The sequence below is a fragment of the Epinephelus fuscoguttatus genome, linkage group LG2 (genome assembly GCF_011397635.1).
Source record: "Epinephelus fuscoguttatus linkage group LG2, E.fuscoguttatus.final_Chr_v1".
Taxonomy (NCBI): domain Eukaryota; kingdom Metazoa; phylum Chordata; class Actinopteri; order Perciformes; family Serranidae; genus Epinephelus; species Epinephelus fuscoguttatus.
The window spans coordinates 1,789,226-1,806,016 of record NC_064753.1 but is presented as its reverse complement, the minus strand read 5'-3'; the positions used below and the strand labels follow the sequence as shown (position 1 = coordinate 1,806,016).

The following is a 16,791-nucleotide window of genomic DNA, read 5'->3' as shown; positions in this document are numbered from 1 at the left end:
TTCTGCATCAAGTGACAGAATAATTGCTTTGGTATTAACGCGTTGTACTTTACTTATCAGATTAAGAACTCTTCTGACATTATTACTTGAGTGTCTGCCATTAATGAAGCCCGTTTGATCATTATGAATTATTGATGCGATTATTTTATCAAGTCTAGAAGCAAGTGCCTTTGATATAATTTTAATATCAATGTTAATTAGTGATAGAGGACTGTAGCTAGACGGTATTGTGGGGTCTTTGTCTGGCTTTAGTAATAATTTGATTGCTGCTGTATTCATGTGAGGTCTTATACCTCCGTTCTTTTTGATCTCTGTCACTGTCCTGATGAAAAGTGGTGCTAATATTGTCCAGAAATGTTTTATAAATTCGGCAGGAAAGCCGTCTGGACCTGGAGCCTTACCTGTTGGCATTTTGTCTGATGCGCTCTGCAGGTCATTAATAGTCAGGGGGGCGTCTAACATATTTCTGTGTTCCGTGGATAACTGAGGTAAATTTAGGTTATCGAGAAAAGCCTGGATATCTTCTGGGTTTGGATTGTTTACTGTTGAATATAAGTTATGGTAGAAAGAATAGAAAATCTGATTGATCTCCTGAGGAGATTGTGTGTAATTTCCGGACGGTCCCTGGATTGTTGGTATCAGAGATTTTTCTTTATTGCGTTGGAGCTGATTAGCCAAAAATTTTCCTGATTTGTTACTGTGTTCAAAATTATTATATCTTAGTTGCTGTATGATAAATTCAGTTTTCTTTGATAGAATATTGTCCAGCTGCAATTTTGTACACTGTAATTGGGTCCATACTTGATCACTTGGATTGTTTGCATATTCCTGTGTTAATTGTTTAATTTTTTCCTCAATGTTTTTTTCTGCTTGCAATTCCTGTTTCTTCTTGTAGGAGGAGTATGATGTAATTTTTCCTCTGATTACTGCCTTCCCAGTTTCCCATATTAAAGATGGAGATAAATTTGGAGAGTCATTGTCTTCAAGAAAGTTTGCCCACTCCCGTCTCACCATTTTGTCAAAGTCTGGGTCTTTAAGTAAAGAGATATTAAAGCGTCATGTTGGGGGCCGTTTATGGATGGTTTCTATTTGCAGATTGAGTGATATTGGTGCATGGTCGCTGATAATGATCGGGTGTATTTTTGTGGTAATTTTTTGTGAGATGGAGTTATTTAAGAGAAAAAAGTCAATTCTTGAAAATGAGCGATGCACAGGAGAGAAGAAAGTATATTCCCTCTTTGATGGGTATTTGAGTCTCCAGCCATCGCCAAGCCCAAATTCATCCATATATTCCTGTATTACCTTAGCCGATTGTGATTGCTTTGTGTGTACTGAGTTACTAGATCGGTCTAATGAACCATTGAGGACTGTGTTAAAGTCTCCTCCAATTATAGTTGTCAAGCTGTCTGACAGGTTAGATAGTAGTGAAAGAAGGCTGGATCATCATTATTAGGGGCATACAGATTACGATTGTATATAATTTGTTAAAGATTGAGAACTCTGCAGTAACTTTAAAACACCTTAGACTACAGACTTCTGCTTGGATGTTAAAACTGTCTTACATGGCTCTTTCACAACACAGTCACAGTATTGCGCATTAAACACTGGAATGAAGTTTAGAAGTGGAATACTCGATCTACATACCTGTCTCCTTTAGCTTCAAATATTGAAAAAGAATGTCCACACAGCTATCACAATGCAACAGGTGGTTCACCAATCAAAATACCCAACATATTCAAATGAAAAAAAGAGATACAAAAAACATTACCCCTTTTGTCTGTGCAAGAACAATCCCATGGCAATGTTGAAATTGTCTGAAAATTTTAAATTGAATCTAACGATCATGGAATATTAAATGAAATTATAAAAATATGTACCCCTCTCATTATTGGCAGACAAAATATCCCCTGCTGAGACAATACCGATTTACCCATAGTTCAGGGGGTTAAAGTTAGCTGGAATACCAAAACACAGCATTGCTTCTTTTTATTGCATTTCCAAGAGCTCTGTGCTTACTAGACATTCTTTGCTTAAGGTATTTACAATCACATTTACACATTCATAGGACAAAACACATCAGCTCCTGGATACCAGAAAGGCTGAGCCACTGTCAGTTGACTGTTGGATTTTATAAGTCTTAAAATGTTTGTTGGTTAAAAGCCCACTGTCTTTCATCAAAAGTCGCTTCCCTCTTTAAATCTTAAGGTCAGTCAATGATCTATTGCTGCTCATATACCAGACCTGAGGGGTGTACTACGAAGCAAGTTCACCATAGCCAGTCATTCTTTGCCTTAGTTGTCCCAATAAAATCTAAAATCCCAATCAGAGACAACGGGTACCATGACAGTGGTTATTAACTTTCTTTGTCAACCAGGCTTTCTTCATCGGGCTTTGTACACATTCTCATTAAAGAGGGCGTTTGGCGTGTCGTTCGACTCAAAGCCCATTATTAGAATGAATAGCTATAGAGAATATTTAAAAAATATACAGTACAGGCCAAAAGTTTGGACACACCTTCTCATTCAATGCGTTTTCTTTATTTTCATGACTATTTACATTGTAGATGCTCACTGAAGGCATCAAAACTATGAATGAACACATGTGGAGTTATGTACTTAACAAAAAAAGGTGAAATAACTGAAAACATGTTTTATATTCTAGTTTCTTCAAAATAGCCACCCTTTGCTCTGATTACTGCTTTGCACACTCTTGGCATTCTCTCCATGAGCTTCAAGAGGTAGTCACCTGAAATGGTTTCCACTTCACAGGTGTGCCTTATCAGGGTTAATTAGTGGAATTTCTTGCTTTATCAATGGGGTTGGGACCATCAGTTGTGTTGTGCAGAAGTCAGGTTAATACACAGCCGACAGTCCTATTGGACAACTATTAAAATTCATATTATGGCAAGAACCAATCAGCTAACTAAAGAAAAACGAGTGGCCATCATTACTTTAAGAAATGAAGGTCAGTCAGTCCGGAAAATTGCAAAAACTTTAAATGTGTCCCCAAGTGGAGTCGCAAAAACCATCAAGCGCTACAACGAAACTGGCACACATGAGGACCGACCCAAGAAAGGAAGACCAAGAGTCACCTCTGCTTCTGAGGATAAGTTCATCCGAGTCACCAGCCTCAGAAATCGCAAGTTAACAGCAGCTCAGATCAGAGACCAGATAAATGCCACACAGAGTTCTAGCAGCAGACCCATCTCTAGAACAACTGTTAAGAGGAGACTGCGCGAATCAGGCCTTCATGGTCAAATAGCTGCTAGGAAACCACTGCTAAGGAGAGGCAACAAGCAGAAGAGATTGTTTGGGCCAAGAAACACAAGGAATGGACATTAGACCAGTGGAAATCTGTGCTTTGGTCTGATGAGTCCAAATTTGAGATCTTTGGTTCCAACCGCCGTGTCTTTGTGAGACGCAGAAAAGGTGAACGGATGGATTCCACATGCCTGGTTCCCACTGTGAAGCATGGAGGAGGAGGTGTGATGGTGTGGGGGTGTTTTGCTGCTGACACTGTTGGGGATTTATTCAAAATTGAAGGCACACTGAACCAGCATGGCTACCACAGCATCCTGCAGCGACATGCCATCCCATCCGGTTTGCGTTTAGTTGGATGATCATTTATTTTTCAACAGGACAATGACCCCAAACACACCTCCAGGCTGTGTAAGGGCTATTTGACCAAGAAGGAGAGTGATGGAGTGCTGCGGCAGATGACCTGGCCTCCACAGTCACCGGACCTGAACCCAGTCGAGATGGTTTGGGGTGAGCTGGACCGCAGAGTGAAGGCAAAGGGGCCAACAAGTGCTAAACACCTCTGGGAACTCCTTCAAGACTGTTGGAAAACCATTTCAGGTGACTACCTCTTGAAGCTCATGGAGAGAATGCCAAGAGTGTGCAAAGCAGTAATCAGAGCAAAGGGTGGCTATTTTGAAGAAACTAGAATATAAACATGTTTTCAGTTATTTCATATTTTTGTTAAGTACATAACTCCACGTGTTCATTCATAGTTTTGATGCCTTCAGTGAGAATCTACAATGTAAATAGTCATGAAAATAAAGAAAACGCATTGAATGAGAAGGTGTGTCCAAACTTTTGGCCTGTACTGTATGTTACACTAAAAAGCAACAATGTAGCTGCAAATAAGGCAGTAGGGGAATGCTGGCAGAAAATTACATGATTATGACATATATTTATTTTTCCACTCAATGCACTCACAATGCCTACCATTTATTTCTAAGGTGACAGCTGCACATTCTACAGCTCTTACACTTCAAACTCCATGCAGCGGATTTAAATGTTATACTACATTTACGTGTACTGACACTGTCCCATTATGAAGTAAACATGGAAATCCCTTTACTTTTTAGCCAAATAAAATTGAAATGAATTTTACTGATGCTTTTATTTGTCAATAACAGCATTTGAGAGCTACACCAAACACACAAGTGGAAAAAAAATGTTCCTACTCACATTCTCTGCCTCAACTGAGTTAACATGGCAAAAAAATACAACTGCATACAGTTTTTGCTACAGTAATTGCATGGTCTCGTTCAGTGGCATTATTCATGTAACTTGTCTAATGTTATGTCTCAAAAAGTTTGCATATACAGCTGAAAATCTATCACCCACAGAGAATATAGTCAGGAAAAGCCAGCAGATCTATTGGGTCTCTAATCACACTCTGACAGAACCTCTTTAAGTTCTGTCTCCAAGGTCTCCAAGATTTTGAATGGTGACCCAATTTCCAAAGGAACTGTCTTGTGAAAGGTGCTTTTTTTACAGCCACATTTCTTCTAAAACTGAGAACATAATCTCCTCCAGAGCAGGTTAAGTATGCAGCGCAAGTTACCATTGAGATCTAACCAGGTTAAAGGAGATCCACCTTTGTGACATTTAACACTCCGACATCAGACTCACTGCACCAACCCATTAATCTCCTTTCGCAGTACGCTCGCCTGATATTGTTTGCCCATTCAGCATTGGTGTGTGAGTGTTGGTATGTTGAGTTACTTGTACCAGAATTTAGGGTCCAAAGTCACAGACACTGACTGGTATTTGCACCCTGCCACCATGTATGGATTACTGAACTGGGCCAAGGGGCCCAAAGTGTCAGGGCCCCCCTGGCCTTCATCTGCAAGAAGTCACTCAAAGAGAAACACCTACCCACCAGGAAGGGTCAAACTGACCACAGAGAGATACAACTACAAGAGATGCAAAACAGCTGCAAAGAAACATTAGGAGACTAATGGCGACTAATCAGAGGGCCAAAACAATCACAAAGAGACACAAAAAACACCTACCAAGGGACTCAAAATTACCACAAAGAAACACAAAATGACCACAGAGACTAAAATGTCCACGGAGAGACACAACGTTACGACAAAGAGATGCAAAGTAACTAGAGACACAAAACCACAAAGAGACGTCTAACAATTACAAAGAAATGCAAAACAACAACTATAAAGTCTGTGTGTCTTGCTCCCATGTTGGAGAGGTGAGGCCTCCTGCATGTCTGAGCCCAAAGGCTCATGTTAGTGTGTAATGAGAACAGAAACAATTAGTCCATTAATCAATCAGCTGATCAACAATAATCTGCAACTACTGTATTTTAACCAGAAAGCCATTCCCTTGACCCAGCTTCTAAACTGTAGGATTTGCTGCTCTTTTCTTATGTGTTATGCTATTGTAAATAAAAGATTATTATTATTATTATGGAAATCTTTCATATTTTCTAACAGTGAATAATTAATTAATGGAAAAGAAGTTCCCATCACCATTTTGAAATAGTTTTTTGAGTGGTGCATGTTACAAAACCAATGTGTAATTAAACGGTTAATGGTGCTGCATGTGTATAGCACCTTTCCAGTCTTCCAACCACTCAAAACACTTTGACACTATATGTCACAATCACACACTGGCGGCAGAGGTAACCATTCGAGGTGCCACCTGCTACTAAATTTATATGCGCTCACACTCCAATGGAACAGCCATCGGGAGCAATTTGGCTTCAGTGTCTTGCCCAAGGATGCTTCAACATAAGGACAGGAGGAGCCAGGGATCAAACCATCATCTTCTGACTGGCGGATGACCCACTTTACTTCCTGAGTCACAGCCACCAATTTGTCAAATTAACACAAAGACATTTCCATACAGAAATCCAGGGGCCCCTGCTTGTTTTGCCTGGTTAACAATCCAACCTCACAAAAATGTTGTATCTCTGAAATGCAGTTTTCTTAACTAAATCTCTGAAACTTGATATTGCATTTAAACAAATTCAATCAATCATCATTTGTTACATGTAATTATACAAGGTATAACTCCAGGTGAAATGAGATTCAATCAACCCCTTTAACTTGTGCTCTGTAATTTAGTCCTTCTCTATGTCCTTTTACATTCTTCACTCATCATTGGCTTTATAAAATGAAGTCACTAAACATGACACATTCCCAGGGCCAAAGGTTACATGTTAAAATGTCTCCTCTTGTTTGACCAAAACTCCAAAACCCAAACCCATCACTTCCCAGAAGAACCAGATTATGGTCTTTGTAGCAGGCTGTATAAGGATAGGTCAACAGCACTACTAATTAGTGATAAGGCAGGCCAAGTCCCCCTCTGTCTGACTGGCACAGCCTACACTCAATAATTAGGCCACTGTGATAATCCTGCTGCCTCCGAGCTTCTATTAGGAAGCAGAGAGGGTCAGATGTTCAGAAAAGTGTTACACTTTCACAATCCTCCACAGCCTCCCTGCTCAACTCTGTATGCTCTCAATACCAGCACAACAAAACACAGCAGTTCAAGAAGAACACCACAGGCACACACCATTTAAATGTACCATTTTTTTATTGGACTTGTATAGAAATACTTAAAAAAACATGATGTAGCACCATTACTGAAGATTTACTTTTTATCATGTATAACTTTAAATGTCAGAAAAATAAAACTCTTGATACATTTTCAAATTTTGTCTCAGCAAATATAATATTAGTATTTGACCATGAGGTTAAAGGCCCTTTATCATAAAATAAAATATATACTTTGTTCTTAAACTTTGCTCAATAAAGTACATTTACCCTCAAGTAACTTCACCTTCATATACATAAACAAGTGGTAAACAAATGTATTAAAATAGAAATACGAAAACTATAGTGGTGCAACAGAAGCCTGTAATTCCCACTGGAATCTAATTCATACAAATTTTAGAAAGCATAAACGGTTTCTTTGTGTTCAACTTACTAAGTTTTGTACATTTCAATGTTTCATATTAATATAGAATAAAATAGGCTTTATATTACTGAATAAAAAATATTCTGGGTGACGCAGATGTGAAACACATTTTTTTTGCTGAACCTATGAAAACTCCATACCAACAGAATACTGTCAAATGCAATACACATTTTGTGGATGTGGGTTTTCACAGTCATGGGATAATAAAATAATACAGTGATCAATGCCATAAGGCCATACTAAAAAATAAACAATATTTCAACCCAGCTACAAAAAGTTCACTGAACTTAAATTAAAATATCTGTAAACATCTTTGCAATAAGAGATATAATCTTTCAAGTCAAAAAACGAATAAAATACTTCAATCTGTATTAATGTCATTTAAAACTCAACTTGTGGAAATTGACTCTATTCATATATATGTAGGATATGTTGTTTCCATCCCTTGCATGGTTTCTGACCTTAAGCTGCAGTATCTTGCTAAGTCAAAAGTCCTGTTTGGCTAGAGGCCTTCCATGTTTCATAGCCATGGCCTCTCCTTACTACATTTGATCAGCAACACTGGAGGGCTCAGCCAGCTAACAGTCTACAGTTTGACCCACGCAGCTCCGTCTTGACCCCACTGTGCCTCTTCACTTCATAAATATAGGGTACAATTTACTAGAACTATTGATTACTATGCTGTAACATTTAAAACATGCACTTAGATGCAGAAAATATTTCCCCAAGCTACAGTATCTTTAGCAAAAACTATGACGGAGCCCAAAAAGGGTGCCTGTCCCTTCTTCTGGATACTGCAGCCTCTCACATACATATATATATCTATGTACATTTCCAAACTGATGATTGGGTGATTTCATTAAAGCAGTATGAGGAGTCTGTTTGTTGCTATTGTAGACTGTCTCAATAAAGAGACAGTCACAGAGTTTCACTTTTTATGAAAATATACGTATAGCCTGAGTAACGCCAGTGTGGCAGACAGGGCATTTGGGTTCACTCCTCTCACAGATACGATTGGCACATTCCATACAGAAGAGGTTGTGTCCACAGGGGACCAGGGCCGCAATGACCTCACTCTCAAAGCACACTGAGCAGTCGCGACTGCCTTTTCGGCTAGTGCCAGAGGAAGTGGAGGAGGAGGAAGAGGACGACGACGACGATGACGACGACGACGACAAGGCAGAGGAATCGCATGGAACCCCAGGGAGGTGAGGGCCCTGCAGGGAGGCAATAATGCTGGAATAGCCAGGGAAACTGAGCGGGCCTCCGCCTGGGTCGCTGCGCACCCTCCGGGCTAACGGGTGCTCACTGGATCCTCCCGTGTGGCTGTGGAGGGGAGGCGACAGTCTGGGCTGTGGGGTACAACCATTCAACCTTTTCTGACTAACCACTATCACATTGGCATTAGTGGAGGTGTTGGTGGGGAATATGGCTGAGGTCAAGGTGGGGGAGCTGCCTCCAGTGGAGGAGGGGGTCATGCGACTATCGTACTGGGACCACAGGAGGCCTGGTGGGGTTAGCGTAGGGTCAAACCCTGACACGGAGTCAAAAGTCAGTTCAGTGCAGTCAGGTGAGATCAACTCACTTCCATAAACAAACCCGTTGCCGTTGGTGTTGACATTGATGTTGTTGTTATTGTTGTTGCCGTTATTATTGGTCGTGGCATAACTGAGTGTGGGGCTGGGAGGGCTGTAGTCTGCCATACGTGAGCTGCTGTTACCAAAGTAGGAATCCGTGGAGCCGCTGCCCAGGGAGGAGGACGAGTTGTTGCGGTAGTTGGAGAAGGGTTTACGCACTGAGGTGGGGGTCATCCCGGCGTTTGGCTTGGACCATAGGGTGGCGTGTCCATGCAGATCAAAACCCACATCAGTCCCATTGGCATGGAAGTCATTTTCATCCTGGAGCTCAATTAGGCCTCCCGTCCTCATGGCGATGTGGGCTTCGATTTCTTCACGTGCTCGGTCCACATTCTCCGGCATCCCTGTCACCTCAAACACCGGCTCCTTGTCTCGGCTGGGTGTCACAATGTAGGTGTGGGTCTGCTGCTGGATGCGCTTGATGGTGGCACCTTTTGGGCCTACAACCAGCCCCACTACACGATAAGGCACCCGCACCTGGATGGTGGTCTGTCCAGGCAGATTGGGTGGTCCAGGGACTGGGGTGCTGCTCCCATTCAGACCAGTATTTTTGTTCCTGGAGGCTCGGATCATGGAGAAGTGTTCAGCAGCAGAGATGATCTCCCTCCTGGCCATAGCCACGTCTTCCCTCCTGCCTGTTACCACAAAAACAGGCTCCTCGCCTCGAACTGGGGTCTTGATGTAGGTGTTGGTCTTTGCTCGCAGTGCTTTGATCTTGCAACCTAAGGCATGTTTAAAAACAAAAAAGGGGGCATAAGTGAGGGCTGGCTCCACAACAGCAGCTCCAATGATGTCATGTGTTCATCCACTATTACATTCAAAACAGCTGCTGATGTTTATTATTGTTTCTTAAAAGGCCAGTGGCTTCAGAAATCAGTGAAACCACCCTTTCGGAGAAGAACAGATTCAAACCACATGCTGCACCACCGCAAAAATACAGTGGGATAAAAATAACTCACAAAAGAAAACTCACTTCTGGATCTGTTATCATCTCTCTTCCTTTACCACAGCACAGCTAGCATCTACAAAAGCTGCTGTTAGACTCGTGATCCTTATTTTAAACTAATAGCATTATTAGAAGAGGGGAAAGCTACTTCATAGCCTGGTGCTGGTGCATTAAGTTGCATTCCAACACAAACACAAGCACATAAACACATCTCTTTATGATCAAAATGGGACTGGCTGAGGAAACCGCCTTAGAAGAATGACATAATTAGCAGAGCAAAGTCAGCTGAGTGGTACAGGGTGATGTAACCAGGGATGAAGAGGAGGGTGAACCCACCTAAACTCAGTCTACACAGTCAATTTCAATCTATGGCATGAATTCATAAAGTGTCAGTATCAACCTGATTAAATGAGGAAGGGGTCTCTTTTATGGAGGCCCCCTGCCTTTAAATAATCCCAGAGGTTATGGTTAATACACTGCCTCATTTCCAATTTCTAACCTGATATAACCTGACTGAAGGGGGTATCTAAGGTAAAAGAGATGTACTTCAGAAATGTCCCACTGTGGTGGCTTTACAGTGGAAAGTGGGAGTATGTGGTTCCTTTGTTTTCCTGGGAACAGCAGCAGCAGTATTGCAGGGAGGGGAAACGATTTCGCATATGTAACCAAGCACCAGTTCCGCCCTGCAGCCCTACAGCTGGAAGACTATGTGAGCTCAGTCTGTGCAGCTATGGGCGTCTGCTGCCTGTGGCAATGGAAGATCGTGACTGTTGTCCTAATTTGATCCTGTACAACTCATTATCATAATCATAAAATAAATCCGGGAATTACTTTCCATGCCGTTTATTACGAAAGAGAGAAACAAATAATCGGCCATTGCAAACGTCTCTCATGTTATTTAAAGGCAGGGAGTTCCCTTTGCCCTGGTTTTTATCTTTTGTCTTTCTTCAAAACTGAACTCCGTTCATATTTCTAATATTCTAAAGGTTTTTTAAATGCCTAAAAAGGAGTACACACAAGCAACTAAGACTTTATCTTTCAACACAGTTGTTTCGGGTCACTCAAGCAATTCGGCATGTACAGAAACATCCAAATAGGCTGCTGTTTGATTTAAATGCCAACTTTCTGAATTGGTTCCTGCTGCTTACTGCCGCCTACAATAATGTATTTATAGAGGAGGGACAATGTGTGACTATGTGGCGAGCCACAGACAAAAGTTGGCGTTTAATTTAATTGTTTACTGCTTAGCGGAGTTCATAGATGCCGAATTCAGAAGTGGTACCTACACATTTAGATATTCAATATTATGTTATATATATTATAGTTCTGGTGTGTATTGGCATTGTGGTCCTCCCACACAGGATAATGGCTCAGGACGTGCTCATACCTCAAGTGTTTAGGAGCATGGCAGCGTGTTGCTGTTCAGCTGCAAAACATGACAAATAGCCTCCGAAGCTTAACAGCGTAAAGAGAGAGAAATACACACCCTGTCTGCCAACAATCTCAGCCACGTGCTCAGAGCTAGGAACTGGGACGCATTCGGTCATGTTGACGCTCTTTTTCCGGGGCTCCTGGTTGTCGTACGGGGGATTCTCCTCGTTGTCCAAGCCGAGCAGGGAGAGCTGATCGAGGGCGATCTGCAGAGCTCTCTGGTCGTCCAGTGCATCTCCCTGAACGCTGTTGTCGGCGAAGAGCGAGCTGGGCATCTCTGCGACTCTGCAGCGTTGAGGGACCGGATAAAGGCGAGAGGAAAGAACGTAAAGGAAGACGCCTTGGGGGTGGGGGTTGGATCAGTGCAAATAAATCAGTCCGGCTAAGGGATGGGTGGAGGGGGCGGGGGGGCAGTGCGAGGAGCTACAAAAAAACATCCACCCCCTTTGTGTTCTGGATGGCCCGGTCCGAGCTGCTGCACGGAAAAACGGTGAAGAAGAGGCGTTGTTATTCCAGAGCCGGCTGTGGAGATAGTAAAATTATTCCTTCCTGACAAAGTGCCCCTCCCTAGCTGACTTCCCTCAGGTCCTCTGTTGCTTCTGTCTGATTCTGAGTCCTTGCGGAGCCAGACAGAGAGATGTGCGGATGACGTCACCGGCTGGGCAGGGACGATGCAGTGCTGCGAGGCCATTTGCATATCCGTGAACTGATTGGCTGGACATGCGATTAACGGGCGTGTCTCTGCCTAGGGGGCCGCCCACTTCTTTGTTCTCAGTCTCTTTGTCTCCCTTCGTTGTCTGTTTCCCCGTTTGCCATTTTTTAAAATAAATATACAGTATCACCTACAGTTAGATGTCACAACAATGAACATTAACATTAATTTGAATGCACCAAAACAAAAGACATTGTCAGGGTCATACAATTTGTAAATGTGTTTTTTCCTCCAGGGCGGACTGGCATCTCCTCTGTCCTTTTCAAAATCCTCACATATCATTTTGAAGAGTTTAAGCTACATTGTCTTTCTTTACAACACAGGCTGTTGATATCACCCAGGCAAACACCTTAGAAAAAACAAACCTTTCCTGATTCCTAGTTGCAGACCATAAACAACCAACAGCTGACCAGCAGCTGAATAAAAAAAGATTTCATATTTCTGTAGTTTGTGAACAATAGTTAGCCTACTCTGAGTGAGACTGAGATTCTGTATACAATAATAATAGTTAAGCATTTTAAAATCTACCACAAATTGCACATTTAAACAGTTCCTAAATACAAAAAAATGTACCCTGGGATCTATACACACACACAAACACACACATATATATAGTACATATATATATAAATCAGCAGGTGATTTCCTTCTCTTTTAGCCAAATCCTAAATGACTGAGTGTTTTTTCTTTCCACCTGGACCTTTATGCTCTGCCATGTCTCCTGTAATCATTGAGCTGTAACCTGTGGCAGGCTGTTGTGCTACCATAACTATTGCACATTCACATATATTTAGTTTTAGACGCAAGCTTCATGTAGGTTTACATTACCAAAGGTTTATGACAAAATCACGTGATAACACCGACTCCCAAGTGCGCACGGCGAGAGAGGAGAGGAAGAGACGCTGTGCTACTGCCAGAGGAGCTGCTGAGTGAGATCCCTCTGAGCGGTAAGTCGCTATAAGAGTCTGAGAAGTCTGGGGCTGTTCATAAAACATTCAGGACAACGCAGTTTATTCCGCACTACTGAAGCTGCTACTATTTTTGGAACCACTGCAGAGTCCATACTAATTTCGCTATTAGCAATGCTTATTGTTGCCGTGGGTAACAATATGACATCAATATGTCAACAAGTCGAAATATTGCAAGTATCATGATATATTGATGTATCATCTCGTTTTCGAGGGGGTCCCAAACACTTAAAAGTGGGAAAATGAACAATACAATGTACAATAATGCAGAACAGGTTTCCTGTTACCTTTACAAAACAAACAACAAAGGAACAAACAGACACCTAGATAACAACAACAACATACATACAAAAAGGGCGTAATTTACAATCTTAAACTAGACACAATCAAAAAAACGATCAATCTACAGATAAAAGGAATAACAAGGAACAGTGACATCATTACGAAAAACATTGGCAATTTGCCTTAAGATGCGAAAACAAGACATTTTTGAATAAATGATTATGATAGAGAACGAATATTTAAAGGGATAGTGCACCCCAAAATGAAAATTCAGCCATTATCTACTCACCCTCAGTATCTCCAACATGCTCATCTGTAGTGATCCAAGTGTCCTGAAGCCCAGACATAAGAAGTTGTTTCGAAAAATGTCTTTTGAGCTCTGTTTTTAGCCTCACTGTAGCCTGTAGCTCTGACTGCTTCTCTGTGCTCCGCGTTCACGTGTGCGCGCTCAGGATGATCGGTGATGCACGGTCTCTGAAGAGCAGCAGTCTCGTCAGTACTGATGTCCAGATTCTCAAGTGCAGGCATCACCAATTCCCAGTCCAAGCAGCAAAGACTTTCCTCATCCGTTGGCATTGCTTTGCATTTGAAACAACTACACCACCAGGTTTCCAGTGCTCAACTCCAGTATTTTGTGGCTGGCTGAGGGTTCAGGCTCATAAGCTGTGGCGGCTTCTTCGTCCCGTAGCCTGAGTTCCGTCCGTATACTCGGTCTCAAACAAATACGGCTCAACAAAGAAATGCTGTTCCTCCTCAGTTTCAAAGTCTTCAGACATGTTGGGCTGTCCTTTGCTAAAAGACCCTAGTGCAAATTATCTTTTAGCTACTGTGGTTACTGTTGTCTCTCCCTGCGGTGCACGTGTCACGTGATGTAAACACAGGTAAGCAAAGCTCATGCTTTCACTGGTCTTGTGCAAGCGCGCGCACGTGAGCGCGGAGCACAGAGAAGCAGTCAGAGCTACAGGCTACAGTGAGGCTAAAAACAGAGTTCATATGACGTTTTTAGAAACAACTTTCTATGTCGGGGCTTCAGGACACTTGGATCACTACGGATGAGCATGTTGGAGATATTTTGTGGTTTCAATTTTGTGTTCTTGGATGTTAGTCTAGCGTGCTGTCAGCCATTAGGTGTGCTAGCCGCTCCCCCCGCCGATCTCAGCAAGGGATGTGAAGACTCTAAAACTTCACCAGAGCCTTCCTCTGCATGAGGGTGAGTAGATAATGGCTGAATTTTCATTTTGGGGTGCACTATCCTTTTAAGGGTAACTTATTCCAATCAGAAGGAGCCCGAACCATGAAGGCTTTTTTACCAACTTCCTAAGACACAAACGGGATCATAAATAGGGTTTGACCAGAGCTTCTTAGTGAGTAACTAGGTGTATAAGGAACAAAGAATTTTTTTAAACAATAGGGAAAATGAAAGTTAATGCATTTGAAAAAAAACTGATACCAATGAAACTGACGTCTCCAGATGAGCCAGATGAGTGTGTTTAACATTGTGCAGTGGTGTGTAAAGAAAGAACAACCTAAAATAAATCTACAGTGTCTGTTAAATATAACATTAAGAGGCTGAAGGGTAGTTTTAGAGGCACTCTGGTGAACAATATATGGGTTTTTCACAACATATCAAAAATTTTACCTGTGTTACCTTGAATAATATGATACGGCACACCCCTAGTCTGGGGCCTCTCCCCCCCTGAACAGCTCAAAAACACACATAATATAGTTTTATCAAGTGTAGAAAGTTTCTTTTTACCAGACAATGAGTTTTTAAGGAGATGTAGTTTACCTTGAAACTTTCTACATTTAATCTATTTTGAGCTGACAACATGAACCTAATTACACTATAGTTTTATCAGCTTTATCCCTCAGGACATTTCTTCATTGTATGAGAATTGCTTCTAAACATTTGAAATGATGATGTTTCAGAAGTCCACAACAGAAAAAGACACATTACTTCTGTTCTGGGCTGCAAAGAAATACAAGCTATTTGAATACAATAGATGTCAGTCTACTCTATATCAATGATTAGGGTTGAAAATACTTTTTTACACAGCACTACCAGTCCCAAATTCTATTCTAATCTATTTGGATTGGAGTATTACAGCAGTGTGTTCACAAGAGGTCTAACAGGTAGTTCAGCCGTTCTGTGGTCTTTGAAGAAGAAAATTCAGATTTTGCCATTATTAATATGACACAAATACAGTGCAAGACCCCAGACAATGAGGGCATGTCTACAAAACACAAAAATTCAAAGAGGAGAGCATCAAGATAGGATTGTGGGATACAATTCAGTTTAAAATTCGATTACATTATAATTCTTTCATTTTCTGAGAGGAACCTAGATTGATGACAAACTCCAAACTAAGAGAGGTCAGTGCATGAAGGTCTTGAGATTCAATTCAATTTTCAATTTTATTTATAAAGCCCAATATCACAAATCACAATTTGCCTCACAGGGCTTTACAGCATACGACATCCCTCTGTCCTTATGACCCTCGCAGCGGATAAGGAAAAACTCCCCAAAAACGGGGAAAAAAAAACGGTAGAAACCTCAGGAAGAGCAACTGAGGAGGGATCCCTCTTCCAGGACGGACAGACGTGCAATAGATGTCGTACAGAACAGATCAGCATAACAAATTAACAGTAATCCACATGACACAATGAGACAGAGAAAGAGAGAGAGAGAGAGAGATGCAGGTAATGACAGTAGCTTACAACAACATTATTGAAAGTAATAATATTATAGTTATAGTTCTGGCTACTGCGGTACAATATGTTGAAAGTATGTATTAATATCTGGCAGTATACAAGTGTGACAATAGTCATATGTGTATAATAACAGTAGAAGTATGACTAATGACTAATGATGGCAGCAGCAGCAGGAGGCATCTGGCAGGACCACGGCAGCAGCACAACCACACGTCACGCTGTCCAGGCACCGCTGCGATATGAGTTAATCTGAGAGACAGTGGAGCACAAAGGCTCCGGAGAAGAAGCCGAGTTAGTGACATCCAGAATGGCTGAGTTAGCAAGATGCAGTAATAGAATACGAGAGAGAGAGAAGGAGAGAAGAAGGTGCCCGGTGTATTATAGGGGGTCCTCCGGCAGACTAGGCCTAAGTCAGCCTAACTAGGGGCTGGTACAGGGCAGGCCTGAGCCAGCCCTAACTATAAGCTTTATCAAAGAGGAAAGTCTTAAGTCTAGTCTTAAATGTGAAGACGGTGTCTGCCTCCCGGACCGTAACAGGAAGATGATTCCACAGGAGAGGAGCCTGATAGCTAAAGGCTCTGGCTCCTGATCTACTTTTGGAGACTTTAGGGACCACGAGTAACCCTGCGTTCTCAGAGCGCAGTGTTCTGGTGGGATAATATGGCACTATGAACTCTCTAAGATATGACAGAGCTTGACCATTTAGAGCTTTATAAGTTAACAGTAGGATTTTAAATTCAATTCTGGATTTTACAGGGAGCCAGTGCAGAGAAGCTAAAACAGGAGAAATATGATCGCGTTTCTTAGTTCCTGTTAGTATACGTGCTGCTGCATTCTGAATTAGCTGGAGAGTTTTTAAGGACTTACTGGA

The 16,791-nt window shown here is 41.8% G+C and overlaps 1 protein-coding gene across 1 annotated transcript; it reads right to left on the bottom strand.

Annotated features, from left to right (window-relative positions):
• Positions 1-6,617: 6,617 nt before the first annotated feature.
• Positions 6,618-11,594, bottom strand: mex3b (mex-3 RNA binding family member B). Its single transcript, XM_049603098.1, has 2 exons — positions 11,302-11,594; positions 6,618-9,591 (listed from the first exon to the last, which is right to left on the bottom strand). The coding sequence occupies exons 1-2, from the start codon at positions 11,519-11,521 to the stop codon at positions 8,168-8,170; spliced, it is 1,644 nt and encodes a 547-aa protein (XP_049459055.1). The 5' UTR covers positions 11,522-11,594; the 3' UTR covers positions 6,618-8,167.
• Between the last annotated feature and the right edge of the window lie 5,197 nt (positions 11,595-16,791).